The 25,983-nt window shown below is 56.6% G+C and overlaps 2 protein-coding genes across 5 annotated transcripts; one reads left to right on the plus strand and one right to left on the minus strand.

Annotated features, from left to right (window-relative positions):
• Positions 1-12,271, plus strand: BBS1 (Bardet-Biedl syndrome 1). Of its 3 annotated transcripts, none has more exons than XM_038411378.2 (17): positions 1-209; positions 2,389-2,465; positions 4,368-4,402; positions 4,747-5,019; positions 5,245-5,291; positions 5,666-5,704; positions 6,401-6,473; positions 6,737-6,868; positions 7,026-7,132; positions 7,555-7,675; positions 7,987-8,145; positions 8,424-8,493; positions 8,848-9,006; positions 9,590-9,723; positions 11,293-11,427; positions 11,506-11,592; positions 11,799-12,271. In XM_038411378.2, the coding sequence occupies exons 1-17, from the start codon at positions 181-183 to the stop codon at positions 11,883-11,885; spliced, it is 1,764 nt and encodes a 587-aa protein (XP_038267306.1). In that variant the 5' UTR covers positions 1-180; the 3' UTR covers positions 11,886-12,271. The 3 variants fall into 3 exon arrangements, with proteins under 3 accessions (XP_038267306.1, XP_038267307.1, XP_038267309.2); XM_038411379.2 differs by having other exon boundaries at positions 68-209; positions 11,293-11,373; XM_038411381.2 differs by lacking the exon at positions 6,737-6,868 and having other exon boundaries at positions 68-209.
• A 103-nt stretch (positions 12,272-12,374) lies between these two features.
• CTSW (cathepsin W) lies at positions 12,375-17,730 on the minus strand. Of its 2 annotated transcripts, none has more exons than XM_043519540.1 (11): positions 17,587-17,730; positions 16,876-16,942; positions 16,289-16,402; positions 15,904-16,040; positions 15,572-15,671; positions 14,895-14,975; positions 14,225-14,338; positions 13,705-13,769; positions 13,488-13,578; positions 13,294-13,352; positions 12,375-12,742 (listed from the first exon to the last, which is right to left on the minus strand). In XM_043519540.1, the coding sequence occupies exons 1-11, from the start codon at positions 17,680-17,682 to the stop codon at positions 12,629-12,631; spliced, it is 1,038 nt and encodes a 345-aa protein (XP_043375475.1). In that variant the 5' UTR covers positions 17,683-17,730; the 3' UTR covers positions 12,375-12,628. The 2 variants fall into 2 exon arrangements, with proteins under 2 accessions (XP_043375475.1, XP_038267311.1); XM_038411383.2 differs by having other exon boundaries at positions 15,907-16,040; positions 17,587-17,729.
• Positions 17,731-25,983: the final 8,253 nt, after the last annotated feature.

A 25,983-nucleotide genomic window follows, 5' to 3' on the forward strand; every position in this document is an offset into this window, starting at 1 on the left:
GGGAGGCGGGGCGGAAACAGTCCCCACTCATCCGGAACCCTGAGTTGCTAGGGTTGGTCTCCCCCGGAAGGACCCTTTTGAGTGAGACACCGTATCTGGCTAGGGGACTGTTTTCCAGTTACTCCCATCCACAGCCGTTGGTTGCCGCAGCAACCGATCCTGCCAGTCCTGGAGAGGAACATGGCGGCCACCTCCTCCAGCAGCGAGAGGTGAGGGGGGTGTTGGTGACCCCTGAACCCCATTTTCCTGGGCCTGGTTAGCTGGGGGTGGCAATGACTGTGATCCTCTTCCCAGCGGGGGAGGGCCTGGGGCTGGGAGCCAGGACTCCTGGGTTCTATCCCAGCTCTGGGAGGAGAGTGGGGTCCAGTGGTTAGTGTAGGGGAGGGGCTGGGAGCCAGGACTCCTGGGTTCTATCCCAGCTCTGGGAGGAGAGTGGGGTCCAGTGGTTAGTGTAGGGGAGGGGCTGGGAGCCAGGACTCCTGGGTTCTATCCCAGCTCTGGGAGGAGAGTGGGGTCCAATGGTTAGTGTAGGGGAGGGGCTGGGAGCCAGGACTCCTGGGTTCTATCCCAGCTCTGGGAGGAGAGTGGGGTCCAATGGTTAGTGTAGGGGAGGGGCTGGGAGCCAGGACTCCTGGGTTCTATCCCAGCTCTGGGAGGAGAGTGGGGTCCAGTGGTTAGTGTAGGGGAGGGGCTGGGAGCCAGGACTCCTGGGTTCTATCCCAGCTCTGGGAGGAGAGTGGGGTCCAGTGGTTAGTGTAGGGGAGGGGCTGGGAGCCAGGACTCCTGGGTTCTATCCCAGCTCTGGGAGGAGAGTGGGGTCCAGTGGTTAGTGTAGGGGAGGGGCTGGGAGCCAGGACTCCTGGGTTCTATCCCAGCTCTGGGAGGAGAGTGGGGTCCAGTGGTTAGTGTAGGGGAGGGGCTGGGAGCCAGGACTCCTGGGTTCTATCCCAGCTCTGGGAGGAGAGTGGGGTCCAATGGTTAGTGTAGGGGAGGGGCTGGGAGCCAGGACTCCTGGGTTCTATCCCAGCTCTGGGAGGAGAGTGGGGTCCAATGGTTAGTGTAGGGGAGGGGCTGGGAGCCAGGACTCCTGGGTTCTATCCCAGCTCTGGGAGGAGAGTGGGGTCCAGTGGTTAGTGTAGGGGAGGGGCTGGGAGCCAGGACTCCTGGGTTCTATCCCAGCTCTGGGAGGAGAGTGGGGTCCAATGGTTAGTGTAGGGGAGGGGCTGGGAGCCAGGACTCCTGGGTTCTATCCCAGCTCTGGGAGGAGAGTGGGGTCCAGTGGTTAGTGTAGGGGAGGGGCTGGGAGCCAGGACTCCTGGGTTCTATCCCAGCTCTGGGAGGAGAGTGGGGTCCAATGGTTAGTGTAGGGGAGGGGCTGGGAGCCAGGACTCCTGGGTTCTATCCCAGCTCTGGGAGGAGAGTGGGGTCCAGTGGTTAGTGTAGGGGAGGGGCTGGGAGCCAGGACTCCTGGGTTCTATCCCAGCTCTGGGAGGAGAGTGGGGTCCAATGGTTAGTGTAGGGGAGGGGCTGGGAGCCAGGACTCCTGGGTTCTATCCCAGCTCTGGGAGGAGAGTGGGGTCCAATGGTTAGTGTAGGGGAGGGGCTGGGAGCCAGGACTCCTGGGTTCTATCCCAGCTCTGGGAGGAGAGTGGGGTCCAATGGTTAGTGTAGGGGAGGGGCTGGGAGCCAGGACTCCTGGGTTCTATCCCAGCTCTGGGAGGAGAGTGGGGTCCAGTGGTTAGTGTAGGGGAGGGGCTGGGAGCCAGGACTCCTGGGTTCTATCCCAGCTCTGGGAGGAGAGTGGGGTCCAGTGGTTAGTGTAGGGGAGGGGCTGGGAGCCAGGACTCCTGGGTTCTATCCCAGCTCTGGGAGGAGAGTGGGGTCCAATGGTTAGTGTAGGGGAGGGGCTGGGAGCCAGGACTCCTGGGTTCTATCCCAGCTCTGGGAGGAGAGTGGGGTCCAGTGGTTAGTGTAGGGGAGGGGCTGGGAGCCAGGACTCCTGGGTTCTATCCCAGCTCTGGGAGGAGAGTGGGGTCCAATGGTTAGTGTAGGGGAGGGGCTGGGAGCCAGGACTCCTGGGTTCTATCCCAGCTCTGGGAGGAGAGTGGGGTCCAGTGGTTAGTGTAGGGGAGGGGCTGGGAGCCAGGACTCCTGGGTTCTATCCCAGCTCTGGGAGGAGAGTGGGGTCCAGTGGTTAGTGTAGGGGAGGGGCTGGGAGCCAGGACTCCTGGGTTCTATCCCAGCTCTGGGAGGAGAGTGGGGTCCCGTGGTGAGAGCAGATGGGGAGGGATTGGGGCGGCTGGAATTTCTGTTCTTTGTGTTGATTGAAATCTATCCCAGTTTCTCACTGTCGCTCTGTGTCCCCACCCTGTCCACATCCCCCTCCAGTAATGAAGCCAACTCCAAATGGCTGGATGCCCATTATGACCCCATGGCCAATCTCTACACGTTCTCCTCCTGCATCGGTAAGTCCAGGATCCTCCCATAAAGCGCCCTTAGCTGAGAGAGCTGGGGAATGGTCCAGTGGGATTCTCCTGGGAGGAGGCCCATTGAGTAGTTAGAGGCGGGGAGGGAGGGGAAAAAGGGCCTGGAGTTCTGGCTCTGTGAGCTGAGTGAGGGCTAGTGGTTAGATTGGAGGGGGACTGGGAATCAGGACTTTTTGTTTCTATTCCAGTGATTATAACGTGTGTGTGGTGGGGTGCTGAGAATCCAAACAGTTGAGTTCTGTTCCTGCCCCTGCCATGTTGTCTCTGTAGGTGCTTAGCTAAGTCCCTTCCCTTATCTGCCCCCCACATTCTCCATCAATAACTTAGTGAGGTACCTTGCAAATGAAGCTCTTCTCAAGGTCACTTAAGCACATGTGATGCTGGCAGATGGCAAAGCATAGTTATGTACAGATACATGGGATCTGAACCCTGGGAATACGAAGTAAACTCTCCCCTCCCTCCCACCCAGGTTTGTTAACATTCATGGGGATGGGAGCTCTTGTTTTCTCCATAGTCGCCTCTCTCTCTCTCACAGTGAGTGTGTGAAACACACAACCACAGCAAACAGGATGTGGAACTTACAAACGCAGGGAAAGGTAATGAAGGGATGGTCTGATGCTTATTTAAGTCTGAGGCCTGATGCCCGGTTGGCAGGAAAGTGTCCTCTGTTAAAGATTTAACCCCTCCCACTCTTCAGTGAGAGAACCCCAGCTCCACATCTCTAGGTCCCCCAAGGAGAACTCACTGGAAAGCAGCTGTTGCATTCCTGATAATGCTGGGAAGAAAACCTTATAACTGTCTTCATTATCCCTTCCCAGAACTGGGGATAAACCCACATGTTCTAGCCCCGAGCTCTAACCTCCTGGACCCTACTCGCCTCCCAAAGATGAGGTTAGAAGCTTGGTTCCCAGCCTGCCTCGGATTACCATTAAATAACTAACTGTAGTGCATTGCAAGCAGCCCCAGCTGCCAGGGCCCTGTGTAATCCCTTCTTTGTTGTATGCAGTGTAGATGTAGCTGTGTCAGTCCCAGGATATTAGCGAGACAAGGTGGGGGAGGGAATATTTTTTATTGGACCAACTTCTGCCGGTGAGAGAGAGATGCGCTTTCAGAGTACCTTTCCCACACCGGAGGAAGAGCTCTGTGTAGCTTGAAAACTTGTCTCTCACACCAACAGAAGTTGGTCCAATACCTTGTCTCTCTAATTCCTTCTATGGCACCTTGCCTTCATCCTGTCCACCACTAACATCCCTGGGAGGGGGAGATAGATGGGAGCTGTGCTGCCAGGGATAATGACTAATACTGTTGGGCTCACACTAGCTAGAGCCTGTGAGGGCCACCCATTACAGGGGTCTCAGATACTCTCCCCTAGGGCATATCCCCCAACCTTCCATGCCACTATGGACATTCGTGGGACCCTGCTGAGAGCATCCCAGAGGGGAACCAGACACACTGCAGTGATAGACACAGCCCTCTGGTTACAGAGCACTGAGCATAGTGGCTAGATAGTCTGCCTTCTAGAGTTGAGGATAGAACTCAGGAGTCCTGGCTCCCAGTGATGCTCTTACACTCCATGGTTCCAGAGTCCCTTTCACCTCAAAGTCCTTCAAATTGTTACATGGCTCTGGAGCACAAGCCTCCACAGTTGGTATGGAATGAGCCAGCACATCTGTGAGGAGAGAACACCTCCTACTACTCTCACCCCCAAACACTCCCTGCAGCACAAGCCCTCTGGCACCATGCTGGGGCGCTGTGGTTAGCATTCACTGGGAGGGGAGAGCATCCCCTTGGTCTCCCATGCAGATACTGCACATGGCTGGACCTGCTTAGCCGGGGGGAGCTTGTCAGGGATGCTGACTCCACATCTCTCTTTTGTTCCAGCCCTGGCTGACCTGCATGGCGATGGAGAGTACAAGGTGAGGAAAGATGGCCTGCCTGCCCACCCCAGGCAATGGGCTTACCCAACCTGGTATCTCCCCCTCCACCACCTCCCAGATCAGCCCCCTGGACCTGGTATCCCGCACACTCCACCATGTCTTGGCTAACCCCCCAGGGGCAAACAGCATCTGGATGGGGAGTGTGTCTCTTGGGGCGGGATGGGGGCAAGCGTTCAGAGTGGGGGTGAGCATTCTGGGCCGGTTGCCTCTCTGGGCAAGAGGCAGTGAGGGTGTCCATGCCCAGCCCAGCAGGTGGGAGCTGCCCTGGGGTCGGGGGTGAGGACCCCCCAGCACTACCCTTCTGTCTCTGTCTACCCCCCAAGCTGGTGGTGGGTGACCTGGGCATGGCTGGACACACCATGAGGCTGAAGGTGTACCGGGGTACGGGGCTGGCCAGCGAGAGCACCTTATTGGACCTGCCGGCTGCCGTGACCACCTTCCTAATGGACCAGAATGAGCCACGCACGCCTGCTGTGGCCGTGGCCTCCGGCCCATTCATCTATGTCTACAAGAACTTGCGGCCCTACTTCAAATTCACCCTGCCCCCCCTGGATGCCAACCCCTTGGAGCAGGATGTCTGGGAACAGGCCAAAGAGGTGAGCAGGTTGGGGGTGGCACAGCCAGCACAAGGTACCTGTCCACACCCCTGGCCCACATCAAACCAATGGGCCCACCCCTCCCTGGCACTCCACAACAGACCCAGCTCTGGGAGTGGGGTCTAATGGTTAGAATGCAGAGGCTGGGAGCCAGGATGCCTGGGTTCTATCCCAAGCTTGTAGTCATGTGCCTTCCCGTCTCTCTCTGTCTGCATCTCCTTCCAGGACATGATCGACCCCCTGACTCTGAAGGAAATGCTGGAGGGGATCCGGTGAGTGGCTCTTCCTTCCCCCCATGAACTGTCACATCACCACACCCCCCAGAAACTCCATCCTGGTCCCTGGCTTAGCAAGTGCTGGGAGCTAATGCCAGAGGCATTTAACATTCAATCCCTGGGTGTGGACACTGGGGAGATCCTTGAGGTTAGAGCTGGGCATGCTGAAAGCCAGGACTCCCGGGTTCTATCCCCAGCTCTGGGAGTGGAGTGGGATCTAGTGGTTACAGTAAAGGGGGTGAGAAATCAGGACTCCTGTGTTCTGTTCCGGGTTGTGGATGGCAGGGTCTGTGATGGTGAATGTATCATACTGAGTTTCTGTCCAATGTCTTCCTCTCTGTTCAACATCTTCCTCTCTTGGTGTGTGTCAGGGACAAGGCGGAGATCCCCCTGTCGGTACGATCACTGAGGTAAGACCATATGGTACCACTGAGGGCAGGGAGTGGCATGAGCACTTCACCCTCCAACAATTTCCTGGCTAGCACCAAAACCCTGGGCTGGGAGCTCTAGGAACCCAGCTTTTTCAGGGATTGGAGCAGGGAGATTGAGGCTAGTGGCCAAGGGAGAGGGGGTGTGCAGGGGTCAGGGATGGATCCTGGCAGCAGGGAAGCCAGGTGGTGTAGGGAGCACAGGCTGGAGGGGTGGGAATCAGGGAGGGATCTTGGCAGTGGGGAGGCAGGGGGCGTGGGGAGCACAAGCCAAGGGGGTGGGTGGGGATCTGGGAGGGATCTTGGCAGTGGGGGGGACGGGTGGTGTGGGGAGCACTAGCCACGGGGCAGGGATCAGGGAGGGATCTCGGCACTGGGGGAGGCAGGTGGTGTGGGGAGCACAAGCCGGGGAGGTGGGATCTGTGCGGGACCTCGACTGTGGGGGAGGCAGGTGGTATAGGGACCACAAGCCGGGGGGGTGGGTGATCGGGGGTGGATTTCGGCACTGGGGGAGGCAGGTGGTGTGAGGAGCATAGGTTGGGTGGGGGGACATTGTCCCAAAGCTTGGAAGGCTCTCAGCAGAAGAGCTCCTGTTCTAAGGGGTACGGGGGACACTGGGGGCCAGAGCAGGCTATGTCACTATCCCACAATCCCCTTCTCTGTCTCCCCCACCCTTAGGTTCCTGGCCCAAGATGTACCAGAGATGGAGAATTTTGTAAACCTACATAAGGGGCAACCGATCAAGCGCCAGGTGGGTCCTGCCCTGGGTCTGGGGGAAACTCCCCAGTGGACCCTCCCAGAGTAAGGGACTCAGGGGGGTAGGGGTTGGAGAAAGAGAGTATTTTAGCATTGCCAGTTCCCCACCAACGTCTTGTGGGTCCCAGCAGGGCCTTCCGGGTACCCTTTCTTTTCAGCATACCCTCTGAGGAGACTGGCACTGCCCTCCCTGGTAGAGAAGGGGACTGGGGAAGGGGGAGAGGTCCATGCCCCTCTCCTACCCATCTCCCTATCCAGACTGTCATCACGTGCATGAGCACACTGAAGAAGAACATGGCAGATGAGGACGCGGTCAGCTGCCTGGTGATCGGGACGGAGAGCGCCGATGTCCTCATCTTGGACCCTGAGGCCTTCACTATCCTGGCCAAGGTGAGTGGGGTGCCAGGTGAGGGGGTCCCTATATAAGCAGTCCCCGCGTCCCACCCCAGAGGTGGCTGCATCTCAGTACCAGGCGAGGGACCCCTGCTCATATATAGCTTGTTCCCATGGGTGTGGGGCTGCCCCAGCTTTCCATTTTCTATTGCAGATGACGTTGCCAAGCGTGCCAGCCTTCCTGGATGTGATGGGGCAGTTCGATGTGGAGTACCGGGTAACGGTGGCCTGCCGGGACGGGAACATCTACATCCTCCGCAGGTGACAGCCAGCCGTGAGGGGTGCCTGGGGCTGCAATGGGACAAAGGGGAAGGCAGGGGAGTGCTGAGGAACATCAGATAAGGAACCTGCTATGTCTCCCCCTCCTGCCAGATCAGATCTATGGTCCTTTCCAGCTTGGTATTCCTTTCCCTCTCCAATCAGATCCATGGGCCCATCCCAATACTCTGCCTCCCTGCTGCCCCACTGCCCAACAGCCACCAGTGCCAGGCCCCAGTGCCTGAAGGATTAGTTTTGCTGTAACATTCCTGCTGGTGAGGCCTGTCTCTGCCCATTCCCTGGGTGCAGGGGGTGGGGAGGGTGACTGGAGCCCACAAGGCAGGAGTGCGAGGAGGGGACTTGGTGGGGCAGCAAATACTGTGGGGGACTGGCACTGACCTATCTGCCCTCCCTTCCCTCTCCAGGGAGTCCAAGCGGCCCAAGTACTGCATCGAGCTGAGTGCCCAGCCTGTGGGGCTGGTGCGGGTACACAAGAATATCGTGGCTGGCTGCTCCGACGAAACCCTGCAGGGCTATACACAGAAGGTGGGAGTGGGTGAGGGCACCCCCTATGGGGCACTAGGGGTGGGGCAGCTGGGCAGGTCTTGGAACCTGTGTGCCCCCAGATCTGCTCCCTACACCACCTGTTACCAAGGCGCCTTTTCCTGAGGGCCAACGGGAGATCTCCATGGCTCCATTCTAAGTCTAGTCTGCTTAGAGGGTCAGTGTCACAGGGGTGCCACACAAGGGATCCTTGTATAAATAGCCCCTCTGCCCCACCCCAGAGTCAGATAAACAGCCTTGCACCTCACCCAAGAGATGGCTACCTCTGAGTGCCAGATTTCTTTCTCTTACAGGGGAAGAAGCTGTGGACAGTTTATCTGCCAGCCCCACTGATGACCATGAGCCTCCTAGACCATAAATCACGTGGCTTCCAGGCCGTGATGGTAGGTCTGGCCAACCAGGAGGTGCACATGTACCGGGATAAAAACCTTGTGGACATCATCCGCACCCAGGTAATTTCCCCACCAGGCAAAGCCAGTGCCAGGGGTAATGCAGGACTCTTGAGTTCTATCCCAACTTTGGGAGGAGAGTAGGGTCTCGTGGGTTAGAGCAGGGGGCTGGGAGCCAGGTCTCTTGGGTTCAATTCCTGATTCTGAGAAGGGAATGGGATCTAGTGAGTTAGAGTGAGGAGGCTAGAAGCCAGAATTGTGGGTCTGGTGGTTATGGGTGAGCCAGGACACTGGCCGAGCTGCCTGATACCCCATTACCCCACCCCCTCGCTCCCCCACAGGACGTGATCACCAGTATTTGCTTTGGCCGCTATGGGCGTGAGGACAACACCCTGATCATGACGACTAAAGGTGGGCAAGGGACGTGCCGGGTGGGCACCATTCAGTTCCATGTGCTGCTGTGCAATACTGAATGCACCCTGCAGGGGATACTGTCGGTTGTGTGCAGGACACCCTGCCTAGCCTGATCTGTAAGGATACCTTGACCCTAGCTTAGAAATTCTACCCTTAGGCATAAGCTGGGCTCCAGCTGATGGGTCAGGAAGGAATTCAACGTCCGTGGGACAGTGCAGTGCAGCAAGTGGCATTAACGGGACCAGCCACTATTGGAGACAGTACACCACGGGGGATGGGCCCATGGGTCTGATCCAGGAGAGGGGATTCAGGAGCTTTGTGCCCATTTGTACTCTATCCGGTACCACCCAGGTGGGGGGCTGATCATCAAGATCCTGAAGCGCACGGCCGTGTTTGAGGAGAAGGACTTGTCACTGGGCCCTCCTGTGGCCCAGAGCATCCGACTCAGTGTGCCCAAGAAGACCAGGCTGTACGTGGACCAGACACTGCGGGAGCGCGAGAATGCCATGGGTGAGTGGGGCAGGAATGGTGGGTTGAGGAGGGGGACTGCTTGTGGGCAAATTGGGGATAGAGCAGCTGGGAGTGTAGGGGAATGAGTGGGGGGAGTGGAGATTGGGGGTGGGAGGCGAGGTGGGGCATCTCCCACTCCATTTCCCATGCCCCCCCGACTATGGGTCTCCTCCCATGTGCCCAGCCATAGAGCCACCAGTCCCACTCTGAGCATCCACTATAGGAAAGATAGAAGCCACTGGACTGGGATTTACTTACCAACTCAGCATGTCAGTGCAAATGCATGAGCCAGCCACTGGGGGATGCTGTGCTGCAGGAAGCAGGGTGGGGACTCAGTGGGAAGCACTCCCTTCCCGCAGTCAGTGCTGCCTCAATGCCCCGGGGGGCGCTGTGCTGCAGGGAGCAGGGTTGGGGCTCAATCAGGGGTGCTGACCCTGATGCTGCAGTGCCACACTAAGGGGCACTGTGCTGTAGATAAGGCATAAAACCAAGATCCGTTGTGATTGGTAGAGACCCCCCTTGTTGACTAGCTGCTGGCCCCAGGCTGACTTTCTGTCCTCGCTGTCCCTTCACCCCTCACCAGCCATGCACCACGTGTTCCAGATGGACCTGTACCGGCTGCGGCTCATGGCAGCCCGGGCCTATGTCAAGGCGCTGGAGTCCAGCCTGGCGCCCATCACATCCACACTGCAGGAGCCCCTTAAAATGAATGCAGTGGTGAGTGGGTCATGGGGACACCAGACCCTTGGAATGAGAAGGGTATGGGGCATTTGGAGGGAGCCGGGAGACGGGGTGAGAAAATTCAGGATTGTGCAATCGGAGGCTGGGAGCCAGGAATCCTGGGTTCTCCACAGCTCTAGGAGGGGAGGGGGGGCCTAGTGGGTGTGGGCTGGGCTGTTTTCCCTGCTGTGGGTTGTCCCTGTGTGGACTATTTTTTAAATCTTGCTCCCATCCTGCCCTGCAATACCCACTCCTGCCTTGTCTCTTGAATTTTTATCCTGCTCCTGCTATTATGGCAGTGGGACCCATGGAATCCCAGTCCCACTGAAGCGCTCTAAAATTGCCCCAGCAATGGCTGAACGTGCTGCTTTCAGCAAATGTCTCCCCACCAGCACCCATCTATTCCCTGTACCCCTGTGCAATGGGATGGGAACCCCCTGACCCTCTCAACTTCGCCGTTCAGAGGGATTGGAATCCTCATCCCTACAAGGGGATGAGCAGCCCCTGCATCTCCTCTTCCCTACGCACAGGGATTAGAAACCTCTAACCCTCCATGCAAATGGCTGGAGAGCCCCTGCATCATGATGCAAAGGGGACAGGAAGCCATCCCCAGGCACAGGCAGGGAGAGTTCCCGCTGCCACCCTTAGTTCTGCGCAGCTGCTGGCGGCGGCGGCACTACCCTCAGAGCTGGGCAGCCAGAGAGCAGTGCCTGCTGGCCAGGGCATTCATGTTGTTTGCAGTGTGGAAGGACTATCTTTTTAATCCTGGCCCCGTATTGTTTCTTGAATTTTTCTCCCGCTCCCACTGTTTGGCAGCGGGACCCTCAGGATCCCAGTCCCGCTGCAGGGCTCTAGGTTGAAGCTCATGGTCTAATCACTAGACTAAGCTGCCTGCTTTGGCAGGTCACTGGTGGGAGAGAAGCATCTGACTTCTCTGCTGCCCAGGGCGGAGGTGCTGGGAGCGCAGCAGACAGCGCCTGCGAGGCCACTACAGGATGCTGCATGCACTTGGGGGGCTGCTCTTCCACGAGGTTACTGACCCACTGGGGAGGGGTCAGCGAGGAGCCATGCGAACAATGCCAGACTGGAAACCCTGGGCCTCAGGGAGCCCTGGTGGAAGAGTTCCTCTGAGGTCCTAGGGGGGCTTGATTCTGGTCTTTCTGCATGGTGGGAGGATTTGTGGGAGCAGGGCGTTCATGAAGGTCGCAGACCAAGTCTGAGCAAGAGCCAGGAGCCACCATCAGCCACAGCCAGTGTTTAACAGGGAGAGGGATTTGCCCTTCGAACAACGGGGGGCAGGGAACTCTCCATTGCTTGGGGGCTTCCAATCCAGAGGGGATGTGCCTCTAGTTCACTGAGCAGATCTGGGCTGAACTCGGGAACGGAGGGGGTGAGATTTGGGATTCAATCATCTCTTTAGATTTCCAGGGGGTCCTTTCTAGTGGCTCCTGTGATAGAGAACCCCCCAACCCCAGGCTGCCTGGATTGGCTGTGGGATCAAGGACTCCTCTCTCCCTTACATTGAACCTGTGCTCAGGATCTACCCCCTCCCCACCCCACCCCCAGGTCCAGGGCATCGGTCCCACCTTCAAACTGACCCTCCACATTCAGAACACGTCAGCTGGACACCCTTCCATCAACCTGCTGGTGAGCTTCCTCTATGACCAGAGCCTCTATGCCATGAAGAGAGCCTTCTTCAAGGTACCCCCACCCCACAACACCTCTGACCACTCCTATGCGCCCCTGCACTCTGACTAACTCAGCTTTGTCTCCCTGTAGGCCCCCATGCTGGTCCCAGGACTGAACTACCCCATTGAAACCTTTGTGGAGTGTCTGAGTGACAAGGGGATCTCGGACGTCATCAAGGTTTGTACAGGGACACCCCACCCCAGAGAGATGCCTGACCCTTTAAAATGCTCCCACCTTCCTCCTGCTGTGGGTGGATGGGGGGTAGGACCCAGAGGTGGCTGCATCTCAGTGCCAAGGGAAGGATCTGTCTATAAAGCGTCCCTGCGCCCCACCCCAGAGGTGGCTGCATCTCAGTGCGGGGCTCTCTGTCTCCTCTCTTGCAGGTGTTTGTGTTGCGCGAAGGCCAGAGCATGCCCTTGCTGACTGCCCATATCAACATGCCAGTGAATGAGGGCCTGGCTGCTGCCTGAACCGCCTCTGAGGGGCGATAGAGACCAGAGCTGCAGTAGATCCCATAGGAACCCTCATTGGATCAGAGCCAGGACTGGGAGCCGAGGCCCCCTGCTGTGCAGTGAACCATCAGCTGCCCTCAGGGTGCACACTGCTGACGTGGGACTATGTAGAGGGGGTGTCAGGGCTGCCGTCCCCAGCCTGGGGTGCAGACCCAGCTGCTTTGTCTGGGATCAGGCCAACTCCTTACAGCAGAGGGGGCGGGGGTAGGACTTATGCCTGGTTTGGTATCAAGAGCTGCTGGAGGAAGGGGTGTTTCTCCCCCATCCACGGCCCTGGGGGTAGCACCTAGAGACCCCCTTAGCTGTGATTGTAGCATCCCAATAAAGCCAGGACAGTTGCTGTACCAAGGGTGCTGGTGTGTGGAGTGTGCAGCATAGGGGGAGTCAGGGGTGGTACACTCAGATTAACAATTCAGCAACCTCCCCCAATCAAAGGGGCCACACGCATAGCACATAAAAGCAGTTTAATGGCAGTTTCACAGGCCCCTTTTGCTGCTGTAGCAAAGGGAAGGAGCATTCGCTTGGAGGCAGTGTTGCTGGAAGGGCTGAGCCCAGCTCTGGGTACCTGTGGGTATGGAGCTATAGCAGTCTGAGTATCGAATTCATTCCCCCATCACACAGCGAAGCCCCATGGCCCCAGTTATTTCTGTCTTGGTGATGGCAGGGGAGTCAGCAGGCTCTCTGCAGCAGCAGCACCCCCTTCAGGGGGGGCAGTGGACTTCATGTCCTGGGGCCCCAACGCGATGGACGGTGGCTGTTAGAGGGAACGTGGTGATGCCACAGGCGTTACTGCCACGATAGAGACGGTAATAGCCCTGCCGAGGGGACACACAGTTAGGAACAGATAGTACTGGACAGTCTTTCCTCACCCAGGGCTGCTCTACACTGGGAACTTACATTGGTGTAGCTCTATCTCTCAGGGGTGTAAAAATCCACACACCCTGAGAGATGTAGCAGTGCCGATCTGCCCCTGCAGTAGCCTGTGCTAGGTGGATGGAAGAATTCTTCCGTCAGCCTAGCTCCTGCCTCTCGGGAGGTGGATGAACTTCAGTGACAGGAGATCCCCTGCCATTGGTGGAGGTGGCGGTGCAACTGTGTCGTGGTAGCGGTTTAAGTGTAGACATACCCTCACTCAGCCTTTGCATCAAACTGGAACGGGTCTGAACCTGGACAGGGAGTGTATAATAAAAGCCCACACCTCACCCCAGTGGTGGCTGTTTCTTAGTGTTAGACAGGGGATCCCTGTTTAAATGGTCCCTGCACCCCACCCAGAGGCCATCTCTGTAAGATCCTACAGCACAGCTTCCAGCCCACACACCCACAGACAGCACCGCCCTGTGGGCAGCCCGGTACGCTCCCCACTCACCTTCTCTTCCCAGTCTTTCCCCCAGGAGTTCTTGATGACCCAGTACTGCCTTCTCTTTACTGCAATTAATTGATGAAGAGAAAGGCACAGTGGTCTTAGAGTGCTTGTGACAGCTGAGCCCCCTGCCGAGCCCCCAGTTCATTTAACCCCATCTCACCCAAATCCAAACCCTTGCACCGCCCATCTCCACTCACCATCCCCGTAGCCAACCAACAGGGCAACATGATCCACCTGGTCTGGACTGCAGTTCTTCACCAAGGGCTGTGAGATGCCCTTTTTATAATTCTGCAGAGGCACAAAAATGAGCAGAAAGTGAATCGGGGGGAGGGGGGCTTAGTGGGCAGGTCACCATGGGATGGGTTGAGTAGCCAGAAGGCTTCTTCTGCATTGCTACAACAGGGAGGCACGTACCTTCATGGCAGCTGAGTTCAGGGTAACTGTGATTGGGCCCTTAGTTGCGACGTGTGCAGCTATTTCTACAAGAGGAAACCCAAATGTACTGGGTGAGGAGGAGGACCCAGGAACAAACATCCCTGACCCAGGCATGGCTCTACCAGGCTGCTGCTGTCCCCACACACTGGCTACATTGGCCCTTGCCCCTCCCTGTGTCCTCTGGGCCCTCTGCCCCCTTCACATTCCCTCTCTGCTGCTCAGAGCTCCCCTGGGGGGAAGCATGAAACTAACCAGCCCCCTGTTGGTTTCACACACACCACCCCATGCACAGCTGCCTGGAAACTGACCAGGTCTTGATCCATTCTGCCCCCACCCAGTCCCTGCTTCTCTTCTTTTCTCCCCAGACCTCTGTTACCCCCTAATCCTGTTCCACTCCCCTCACTTGCTCCCTTTGCCCCCACCACTCCACCCTGGATGGCCCACTTCCCCCTGGCCCCAGTGCTGGCCCGACCCCAACCCCTCTCCCCCGAGACCTCACCCTCCTCATCTCTAGGTAGTGTCTGGAAGCCCTGGATATAGGCAGTCGGATCATGCTGCTGGCATTTCTCCTGTCTCCCTGTGTAGGGGTAGGCAGCCTCGCTGGTCAGTCCACCTGGGAGGGAGTGTATGTGAAAGGTCTGGGATGAGCCCAGAGCGCCTCATTCCCTGCTCCATCCTTCCCCTGTTCTGGACTCAAGGGTCAGAGTAAACTCCCTCCCCCCAAATTCAACCTGTCACAAGGAGTGGGGCCAGAGCAGGGTCTAGGAGTGAAGAGGGATCTCCCTTCCGTATACAGTATTGGGAAGATTGCTCCTGGTCTGGGTCAGGGTCCATGCAGCACCTGGTGTGATGTGGGCCCCCAATCTCAGTCAGGGTCTGCGCAGTGTCTGGTGATGGGGACTGCAGACTGGGCTGGTGTCTGCACAATGCTGGGGGTCCAAATCTCAGTCAAGGGGTCTGTGCAGCACTCGTGGTGACAGGCCCCAATCTGGGTCTGTGCAGAGCCTGGCATGATGGGGTGCCCCAATCTGAGTCAGAGTGAGTCTCCATGCACTAAAATATCCTCACAGTAAACAATTGTGAGTGGTGAATAGGGGACAGACCAGGGGGATGTTGGGGATTATTGCCTGCAGGGCAAAGGACCACACGTCCCTCCAGGGCCTACATACGCTGGTGTAGCACCGTAGTGAAGGCGTCCCACACGTAGCCCCCTTTGCATCCCGCTCCGCACCAGCTGCAGTCCAACACCTCTGCAAGGGAAGTAGTGGGTGAGCAGCAAGCCATCTCCCCTTCACCCCAGTCAGACCCTGGAATCCTCCTCCTGCTGGGTGGCACACACTGGCCCATCCCACAGCAGCTCCCAGCGGGGTGACCAACCCACCCCTGGATGGAGAGACTCAGCACCTGCCACCCCTTGCTTTAACATCTGGTGGGGAGAGTTCCACAGGCAGGGCTCAACTGAACTGGGGAGGGGATCCTAGCCTACAGGGAGGCAAGTCTGTGGTGAGCTGTCCGCGGCCTGCACCCCAGGGATTGCAAATGTGGTGCAAATATATGAAACCCAATGCATGGGGTCATGGTCCCTGTATACCCCACACACCCAGCCTGCTCCCAGGTCCCTCGAGGGTTACAAGCTCCCAGTTTGGGACAGGAAATGAAGGAGGTACTTTACACACACCCAGAAAGATTCTGGGCTGGGAAGGGGGCGGAGCTTAGAACATCCCCAGGCACCCCCTCCTCTGTGCCCCATTCACCCTGGCCTGTGGGGCTGCTGCACACAGCAGGGCAGTGCTAGGGTGCCCTGCCCTGTTCCAGCGGAGGGGGCGGGGCTCCCCCCAGTCCCTACCTTGCACCGAGAGGTTCCGGGGCTGGCGGAAGTGGATGTACCAGAGGGACTCGATGTTGGCGACGGCAGCGAAGGCCCAGCAGGATCTGCAGTTCCGGCCCTGTGGAGAGAGGGGTGAGGCGCTAGCGTGTGCTGTGCTGTGGGGCAGGAGGGGGAGCTCTCCCCAGCCTCAGCGCTGTCTCCAATGCCCCAGCTGAGGGAGGGGACAACTGGGGTTAGCAGTGGGGAAGAGGGTTGGAATGATTTTGTCATTACTAAGCCCCTCATGACACCTCCTGTCCTGCCCTATCTAACTGTCCGTCTGGGGGTTCCCAACCCACCCGTCCCACAACTACCTGGTCCCTCACGGCAGTCACGGCCCCCGCCTTCCTCCAATCGCAGGACTTAGGGAGTTTCTTCCTTGGGCGCCAGGCCTCCTGGTGCATGGTACGGGGCGGGGGGCTTTGGAACATCCCCCGGAACTCCTCATCTGGGCAGACAGAGGGAGATGGTGCTGAGGGGGTGCTGGAAGGGGGAGTGAGGAGTGCAGAGTGATGGGGGTGGGGAAGGGAGGAGTGCAGAGTAGGGGGGCAGGGGAAGGGGGCGCAGAGCTGTGGGGGCAGAGAAGGCACAGGAGGGGGGCAGAGCGGTGGGGGGCAGGGAAAGGGAGGGGTATACAGCTGCAGGGGAGAGGGGTGCGGCGCTCAGAGATGCTGGGCGTCGGAGGTCACTCCCTACCTGTCCAGTCGCTGAAGCGGGTCACCCCGTACTGCCCCGTGCCCAGCTCCGTCTCTTGCAGCCGCCGTGCCGCAAGCAGGCTCTGCTTGAAGATCCCGAAGCGTCTGCGCTGCTCTGGAGGGAGATGAGAGGTCACGGCACTGGGGGGGGCACAACACCCCCAGCCAGTGGCATCGGACATCCTGCCCCCCCAGCACAAATCGGGGGCGGGAATCTTCCACCCGTCCAGCACCTCTTTCCGCTGCTAGCTGCAGAGCTGAGCCACAGGGAGCTGGGTGTGAAACCAGTGGGACGGAAAGAGCGACACAGCAGCGCCCCCCCCCCCCGCCCTCATGCGGCCCTGGGACTTGGAGGGAGGGGAGCATGCGGCCCCAGGGTAGGCGGCTCACACCAGCCTGGGCAGGCCAGACTCAGAGGTGGCTGCTCACAGAGGCGTGGAGAAGAAGATCGGACTGGTCTGTACACTCCCACCTCAGCCCCATCCATCCCTCTGCTGCCCCCCGCCTTCTCCCCATGGTAACAGCCCCCAGGAAGAGCCGCCTGCCCCCCCACACTGACAGCCCCCCCACACCCTGCCTGTCCGTCACCTGCGGGGCTCCTGTAGGTTCTGTTGAACTGAATCATAAAATCCTTGAACAGTCCAGTCACTTCAGCCTGAAATGCACAAACCAGCAGGATGGTGGGCAGCGAAGGGGCATCCCAGCAGCCAGTGCCCCTGCCTCAACCCCCACTCCCAGCCCCGGCTACCCACAGCCCTTCTGGTGCCCCCCAGTCTGCACCCACAGCTCCCTGCTACCCCTGCCCTGGGCTCCTCCCACCCACAGCCATGCTAGTGCCCCCCAATCCCCTCCCCCAACCCCCTGTTAGCCTAACCCTGGGCTCTGCACCTCCTCCAAGCTCTGCCCATAGCCCTCCATCCCCAGCCCCTGGCTATCCCTGCTTTGGGGTGTAGGGTGGAGCCCACTGATGGATGGGGGGATATACCCATCTGGGTGAGTGTGTTGGTGTCTGGGGGGGAGCACATGGACGTGTGCAGAGGATGGCATGTGAGTGTGCAAGGAGCATGAGGCACAGACTGGCCTACAGTGGGGGGAATGGCTAACAGACCTTCCCCTCGTGAGGGTGCTGGCTCCAATCCCTGTCCCTGGATTCACCATGCATGCACCAAGGTGCTGGGTCTCAGCACAGTAGCCAATGGCTCTTGGCACAGATACGCGGTGTCTTCTGTGTCCTTCTCTGGCTTTCAGGCCCACTCTGCCCCAAAACTGCTCCCTCCAGGTGCGTCCTCCATCCCTTACCTTGCTGAGTTCAGGGGGCAGGACAGAGCCAGCTGGGAGGGCACAGACCCAAACCCCCAGCAGCAGGAGGCAGGGACTCAGGACTCTAGACCCCATGGCAGTAGCTGCTCTGTGTCTACCCAGGCATCCTGTGGGGGGGGGGGTTATATGGGCAAGGCAGGCAGAAGAGTGACGGAAACCACAGAGCAGAGGAGCTGCAGGTGTGAGATCCGGGGACGGGGCAGATCGGGGGTGGGGAATCCAAGGTGTGGGGGTTGGGTTTCAGACCTCCAAGCAGCATCCAACCTGCTCCTGTGCCCTCGGGGTCCGAACCATGGAGGGGGACAGATTTGGGGACAATGGGGTATTGTTCCATCCATTCCTATCACTCATCTGCTCTACTACATTTAGCCCAAGGTCCCATCTCCTGGTGACCCCCCCACACACCCCCATGGGAGGTACCAGCCCGCCAGAATCCAGGGACCTCGGGAGAAAAGACGCTTATGGCAGCCACAGCACAGAACCTCTGTGTGGGGCTGGCCTGGCCACGCTGGAATCTGGCCCGGATGCCTGGGTCTGCACCCTGAGTCCAGGGAAAAGGATCAGCCATGACCTCCAGGTAACACTGCACTGGAGAGGTGAGGCACATAGCGCCCCCTACTGAGCCCCCCGCAGCTCAGCACCCCATCAGGCTCCACTAGGGCACTGGGGCCAGCACTGATTGTGAGGGGAGAGTGCCCCCTACTGAATCCCCACCCTGCAGCCTGTCTAGCTACCCAGGCAGGACCTGATCAGAAACATGACTGAGTCCACTCCCACCCCGCTACAGCCTTGAACAGGTGCAGGCACTGAGCTTGCAAACAGCTAATCACCTTTACAGATTTCAGCCCTGCAGGGCCCCACCCTGAGCTCATTGTACCCAGCACCACAGGGCTTTGTGCTTCATCCTGACACAAGCAGCCCCCTGCTAGCCCAGCCCTGGGCTCCCCCTTACTCTGCCACTGAGCCCCCCCATGACAACTCCTCAGCTTTAGACCCCATTTATCCCCAGGACCCCAGGCTCCCAATCCCTCCTCCTGCTCCCCACTTGGGCTCATTTAGTTGAGCAGCCACTGTGTTTTAAGGGTCCCAGACCCAGGGCCTGTGCAGGAAGGTAGAGGGATCATTAGTGTGAAAGGTCTGAAGTCTCAGTCATTTCAGGAAACATGGTGCCTGATTCACCAGTGAATGGGGAGCCTAGGGCTGGGAGAGCAGGGGGCAGTGGGTCGGGATTGGGCCCAGGGCTAGGAGAGCAGGGGGCAGTGGGTCGGGATTGGGTCCAGGGCTAGGAGAGCAGGGGGCTGTGGGTCGGGATTGAGCCCAGGGCAGGGAGAGCAGGGGGCTGTGGGTCGGGATTGAGCCCGGGGCAGGGAAAGCAGGGGGTCGGGATTGGGCCTGGAGCTGGGAGAGCAGGGGGCTGTGGGTCAGGATGGAGGTGGGTGTGTTCAGCAGTGTTGGGACAGATGTTCCCTTCATGGCCCTATTGGAGTGGGGAGTCCTGTGTGAAATATGCCAAGGTCAAGTCTGTCCGTGCTGGAAGTATCTTATAAAAGGGTTTCATCCAGCCCAGCTGCCCCACCCCTGGATTCCCCTACATCCTGTCCCTGGCTGCTCTCTATCCCCCAGGACATGCACCCACTGCTCCCCATGATGCCCCTGTTCACTCTTCTGCTGTGCAGGGCCATCTGGTCTAGCTGCTGTGCCCCTCCCCACATGGACCAGGACCAGGGGACCCCATCAGATAGCAGCAGCCTGACCCTCAGCTGCAGGTGAAGGGGGATGGGAATGGCTTGGAGCTCCTAGGAGCTTGGGTTCAATTCTGGGAGCCAGGACTTCTGGGTTCTAGCCCAGCTCTGGGAGGGAAGTGTTGTTAGAGCCAAGGGACTCCACTCTCAGCTGATTGTGATGAGTCTGTTTCCTGCTGCTGTAGCCCAACGTGGGTCACAATGCCTGTGGGCCAGAGCAACCTCCTCAGGGTCCCAATCCCCAACTCTGCAGGGCCAGATCACTCAGTGCCACACTCCCTCCTCCCTTCCTGCCCCCAGAGACAGCAGTGCTCTGGTACTCCCTTCCCCCAGGGCACCTTCTGATCAAGGAGCAGGGAGTGGTGCTGAGCTTACAGGTTTAGGGGCATTTTGGACTCAGAAAGAGCCTCTAACACTGAAGCAGGGTGGGCTGTGGGTCAGGATTGAGGGGCACCAGCAGAGCTAGTGTGGGGATCCCAAGGCTGGGATTGGGGGTGGGATTGAGGGACATCTGTTCTTGTGTTGTCTGCCCAGCTGCAGGGAGCAGGCCCAAGTGTGTGTGTGTGTGTGGGGGGGTGTTGTGTAGGGAGTTCTGGTGTGTTTGTGTTGTCAAGTTTTCTCTCCCCAGCTGGTGGGGGTATTGTGTTTTTATGTAGCAGAGATGTGCTGGGGATGGGGGGTGCTGAGTAGTTGTTTTTTTATGTAGCTGTGCTGTATTGTGTTGTGTAGGGGCATTGTGGTGTGTAGTTGTGTAGCAGTGTTACGTTGTCATTCTCCAGCTGCAGGGAGCAGGCCCTTACCCCATGAGGATGATGTTGTATAGCAGTACTGTGATGTTGTGTAGGGGGTTATGGTGCAGAACTGTTGTATTGTGGTATGTTGTATAAGTGTTGTGGTGTGTAGTCATGTAGAAAGGCTGTGTGGTGGTTGTGGTGTGTAGTTATGTTGCACTGTTTGTAGCCATGGTGTGTTGCATAGGATTGTTTATGTTGTGTAGTAGTACTGTGGTAGGTTCTTGTGTTGTGGTGATTGTAGTATGCAGAGTTGTTCAGCAGTGCTTTGTTTTTTAGGGGTTGTGTAGCTGTGGTATGTTGTGTAGCAGTGTTGTGTTGTGTGGTTGTTGTGGTGTGCAATTGTGTAGCAGTGTTGTAGTGCAGGAGATCGTGTTACGTTGCTATGTAGTACTGTTGTGTTGTCTCAGGGACTACACTGCTCTGGCTGCTGCAACTGGACTGAGCCCCCAAGATCCCAGGCTCTGAGGGGGGGCAGCTGTGGGTGGCCTGGGCCAAGGCCAGCACATGGCTCCCAGCATCCCCTGTGGGTAGCATCTGAGTGAGTGACACCCCCTGCTCCCCTCTCACCTGGAACACACCCTACAGCCCCACCCTCTAGTCCTTTCCCCCTGGGGGCAGCACCGGCGTGATACCCTCCCCCCTTGCACCCCACAAAGCCCCCCAACCACCTACCCTCACATTGATTCCCCCCTCCCCTGTACGCCTCCCAGTGACCCACTGCTTCTCACTTTGTACCCTCATCCTTCCTTTGCCCCCCTCAGTCCTGCCCCCTTCTCAGGGGTGGGGGGTCAGCACTGGAATGAGTGACACTCCCCTCTCATTGGCTGCTGCTCGCCTACTCCATAGTAAACAATCAGGTGATCCCGTTTGTGTGTTTGCAGATATATCTTCCCAACAGATGCTCCCTGATCTCACTACCTGATAAAACCACTGGATCCTTCCCCCAGCAGCCCATGAGGGCCAGGACTCCTGGGTTCTATCCTGGCTCTGGGAGTGATAACTAGTGGTTTGAGCCAGAGGACACCAGAATTCCTAGCTTTGCCCCTTGCCTTCCTGAAGGTCTTGAGGGGGGACTTCTCTATAACCTCCCCTTACATTCTCTCTGCAGACCCCAGACATCTGGTCCCTCCCATTCCTATCACCCCCTGAGTTCCACAGCCCCCAAAGGACCCCCATGTGGAGACAATCCCTCCAGTCCCTACTCCTCTTCCTCCTAGACCTGCTGACCCCCATAGGCCCCAATTCCTGAAGACTCCTCTGCAGAGAACAAAAGCCCCAGTCCGTTTCCCTGTGACTGAGAACCCCCCTCACATCCTCCCCTCTTTGCCCCCGGATCTCATCTGGCAGAACTGGGTGCTGCACCCCAAGTCCTTCGCCTTCACTGAGTTCCTGGGCCCGAAGCCTGTGGCCTGGGCCCCCCAACCTGCCAGACAGAGATAGTCACAGAACAGGTGGGGAAGCACCACCTTTCTTTATGCTTCCCAGCTGCCACCCTGTCACATGGCTGGTGGGGAGAAATGCCTTGATCACTGCAGGGTGTGGGGCTGTACTGTCTAATTCCTGGGGGAGACCTGGTACCAGCTTGATCATAAGAGGAGGTGAGGGCCCAATCGTAGCCCGATCCCTCAGAAGAGTGGGAGGGTGACCAGTATTGGCCCAAGCCCTGTGTGGGGTGCCCTGACTCACTGCAAGTCGTAGTGGTGAATTACTTAGGGAGAACCCCCCAAGCTGCTAGCCCTCGGTTCTCCACCCTGCAGGACCCTGGCTGGCTTCCTGCACAGCGCAAGGCTGGAACTGCATCTGGTCCAGCCAGATGGCACCTGCTCCTACACCCCCCTCGAAAGCCTCAGTTTGGACCTCACCATCATCACTGTGGGGATCTTCCTGGGGGGGCAGCTGCTGCCTTAAGTCACTCTCTCTCCTTTACCAGCTGGGTGCACCCCCACACTGCTCCTCCCAACTGTCCTCCAAGCTGTGGCAACACCATCCCTTGAGGGTGCAGTGGAGACAGATGACTCTGTGGAACCTAAGATGTCCATCCCCTCCCTGCCCCACTGAGCCCCATAATCCAACAGGCACCCCACAAATCCCTCCTACTGCAAGAGGCTGCAGTACAGAGCTCCCTGCATGACTTTGGGAGGGGTTGCATTTGAACAGTGCATCAGGGGAAGAAAAATAATGGAACCCTGATAAAATTACCCCTGTACAGGTCAGTGTTATGGCTCTGTGACAAGTGGGGACACAGCTTAGCTACCATCAAAGACCCCACTACTCTCCCATGCTGCCAGTCACTGCTCATGACTCCAAGACCCTGATCCTGCCCATGAGGCTGGATGCCAGTGGGGGAAGGATTCCTCCCCAGAGCTGATGGCTGGAATTAGACCTTCTGTTCTGCTTTGAGCAAGAGACCAGCTCAATTTCACAGCTGGGTCTGTTTCTGAATAATTCAGAAGGGTCCATCAGATCATCTAGTCAGCCTGGGTTTGAGAAAGAGGAGGAAGTAACCAGGAGGACAGCCATTGTACAGTTGAGTCTCACCAACAGGGAGGAAGTGGTAGTAAACCTAGACGTGGAAGGCAGTTTCAGTTAAAGTGATCAGGAAATGCGTTCATTCCTCTAAGGAAAGGAAGAGCTGAGAGCAGCAAAATAAGGAACATGGACTTCACCAAAGCAGACTTTAACAAACTCTGAGAACTGGTAGATAAGGTCCTGTGGAAAGAAAATCTATAGGATAAGAGAGTTCAGGAGATTTGGCAGTTTCTCAAGGACATAATATTAAAGGCACAACAGCAAACTATCCCAGTGTAAAGGAAAGATGAGAACAATAGTAAAAAGCCACTATGGCTGCTTCAGGAGCTCTTTACATCACCTGAAAAATCAAAAAGGAATTCTACCAAAAGTAGAAACAGAGGTAAATGGCTACGTGGGAGTACAACAAACAGCACAAACATGTAAAGACAAATTCAGAAAGGCAAAGGCACAAAATGAGTTACAGATGGCAAGGGACATAAAAGGCAATAAGAAGAGGTTCCTTAAATAAATTACAAGCATAAGAAAAATGAAGGAAGGTGTAGGCTCACTACTTAGCATCAGTTACTGACTCTCCTTACCTGCTATCAGGAAGGCTGAGGTGTTTAATGCCTATTTTGCTTTAGCCTTCACTAAAAAGCTTAATGGTGACCAAATACTCAACACAATTAATATTAACAAAAAGTAGGAAGTCATGCAAGCCACAATAAGGAAAGAACAGGTTAAAGACTAGGTTAAAGAACAGGTTGGCAGGGCCTGATGAAATTCACACTAAGGTACTTAAGGAACTAGCTGAAACAACCTCAGAACCATTGCCAATTATCTTTGAGAACTCATGGAGGAAAGGGGAGGTCCCAGAAGACTGGAGATGGAAAAACATTGTTCTCCTTTTTAAAGACAGGTGCTATCTCATTTCCTTCTTTGATAGGGTTAGTGGCCTAGTGGAGTTGGAGGGAAGCAGTAGATGTCATCTTGATTTTAGTTTCAGAGTAGCAGCCGTGTTAGTCTATATCCACAAAAAGAAAAGGAGTACTTGTGGCACCTTAGAGACTAACAAATTTATTTGAGCATAAGCTTTTGTGAGCTACAGCTCACTTCATCAGTTGCATGATTTTAGTAATGCTTTTGACACAGTCCCATATGACATTCTCATAAGCAAACTAGGGAAATGTACGCCCACTTTATAATTTATTCTAGACCACAGCTGGTTGAAAGACCATACTCAAGTAGTTACCAATGGTTCACTGTCAAACTGGGAGGATGTATATCGGGGGATCCCACAGGGGTCAGTCCTGGGTCCAGCACTATTCAATATTTTCATCAGTTACTTAGATTGCAGACCATGTTTATAAAAATTTGCAGATGTCACCAAGGTGGGGTGGTTGCAAGTACTTTGGAGGGCAAGATGAGAATTCCAACTTACGTTGACCAATTGAACTGATCTGAAATTAACAAGATGAAATTCTATAAAGACAAGTGCAAAGTACTGCACTCAGGCAGGAAAAAAAAAAATCAAATGTGCAACTATAAAATGGCTAGGCGCTAGTACTGCGGAAAAGGATCTGGGGGCCATAGGGGATCACAAATTGAACGAGTCAACAATATGATGCAGTTGCAAAGACAGGCTCACATAATTCTGGGGTGTATTAACTGGAGTGCCATATGTAAGAGACAGAAGGCAACTGTCCTGCTTTACTCACCACTGGTGAGGCCTCAGCTGGAGCACTGTGTCCAGTTCTGGGCACCACACCACACTAAGAAAGATGTGGAGAAATTGGTGGGAGTCCAGAAAACAACAACAAAAATGCTAAAAGGTTTAGAAATCCCGATCTATAAGGAAAGGTTAATAAAAACGGGGCATGTTTAGGTTTGAGAAACGATTGAAGGGGTTGTGACAGCCTTCCAATATGGTAAGGGCTGGCACAAAGAGGTTGATGATCAATTGTTCTTCATGTCCACAGAAGGCAGGACAAGTCATGGGCTTAATCTGCAGCAAGGGAGATTTAGGTCAGATACTAGAGGATAGTTAAGCCCTGGGACAGGCTTCCAAAGGAGGTTGCAGAAATCCTGTCACTGGAGGTTTTTAAGAACAGGCTGGACAAACATGTCGGGGGTTGTCTAGGTTTACTTGGTCCTTCCGCAGCACGGGGGCTGGACTTGATGACTGCGTGAGGTCCATGCCAGCCCTATATTTCTACCCTGAGCCTCCTGTCTATCATAAATCATTAAATCACACCCAGTTCTCTGTATTGAGCCCCAGGACCTTGGTTAGACCAAACCATTTCAGTCCTCAGAGGATTAACTTGTTGCGTGCCCCAGATAGAGAAGAGAAGAAACTGAGGGGCCCTGTATGCCCAAGACTCCTGCGCTGGCAAGGAATTGCAGAGGTGAGCCATGCCCAGGTGATCGCAGCAGGCGACTCGCGCCCTATGCTGCAGAGGAAGAAGAAAACCGTCAAGGTCCCTACCAATCTCTGACCAGGGAGATTCCTTCCTGACCCCAAATCTGGCCATCAGCTGGACCCTGAGATGTGAACAAGACCCCCAGCCAGGAAGCTAGAGAGGAATTGCTGAACCACCTCAGAGGCCGACCCACCCCAGCTAGTGTCCTGTCTCCAGCTGTGGCCAATCCCTGATGCTTCAGAGGAAGGTGAGAAAAAAAAGCCCACAAATACCTAGCATGGTCCCCAACATTGTGGAGCTGCCCGGCCACAGCATTCAGAGCGAGAAATGCTGTCATTTGGAGAGCAAGGACCTTGCACGCTCGGTCAGCTACAATGGTAATGGGAGCTGCATATGAACCTGAAGTAAATAGATCTGTTCCCAGAGAGCAGCACTCAAACCTGCAGCACACACACAGTGGCCCTCCAGAGCAGATGGACAGGGGAGGAGCAGGAGTTTGGGGGAGGGAGGATTTAAAAAGAGGACACAAAGACAGCAAGAAGAGTTCCAGGCAGTTTACCCCCAACAATGGGTGATCTGGATCCAGCCAAGATCAGGGGAGGCGGGGAGAAGGAACACTTCAAATCAACACTGTTAGACACAGTGGAGACCTTGGGGGGGTGCCAAAAGGAACCTTGGAGGAGCCCAGATCCAGGCACAGCTGGGGGAAGGGAGGGGTTACAGACAAATAAACCCTCTGGGAATCCTATATCAGGGTCAGTAGCAGAGCCAGTAGAACCAGCAGACCTGATGCTCAGTGCTGCTGCCCCCCCATGTTCTAATCCACTAGCCTCTCACCTCCTCAAGCCAGAGACAGAACACATCTGTCATGCCACATCCCAGCAGGCAGTGCACAGAGGGGATAGTTTT

The sequence above is a fragment of the Dermochelys coriacea genome, chromosome 7, assembly GCF_009764565.3.
Source record: "Dermochelys coriacea isolate rDerCor1 chromosome 7, rDerCor1.pri.v4, whole genome shotgun sequence".
In the NCBI taxonomy this organism is placed as follows: domain Eukaryota; kingdom Metazoa; phylum Chordata; order Testudines; family Dermochelyidae; genus Dermochelys; species Dermochelys coriacea.

Coding starts and splice junctions, on each gene's coding strand:
- BBS1 (XM_038411378.2), top strand. CDS start 181: ATGGCGGCCACCTCCTCCAGCAGCGAGAG. Junction 9,007..9,589: donor GGAGCGCGAGAATGCCATGG/GTGAGTGGGGCA, acceptor ACCCCTCACCAG/CCATGCACCACGTGTTCCAG. Junction 11,428..11,505: donor TGAAGAGAGCCTTCTTCAAG/GTACCCCCACCC, acceptor GTCTCCCTGTAG/GCCCCCATGCTGGTCCCAGG.
- CTSW (XM_043519540.1), bottom strand. CDS start 17,682: ATGGGGTCTAGAGTCCTGAGTCCCTGCCTCCTGCTGCTGGGGGTTTGG. Junction 14,339..14,894: donor CACTACGGTGCTACACCAGC/GTATGTAGGCCC, acceptor ACTCCCTCCCAG/GTGGACTGACCAGCGAGGCT. Junction 13,770..14,224: donor ACTACCTAGAGATGAGGAGG/GTGAGGTCTCGG, acceptor TTCCTCTTGTAG/AAATAGCTGCACACGTCGCA.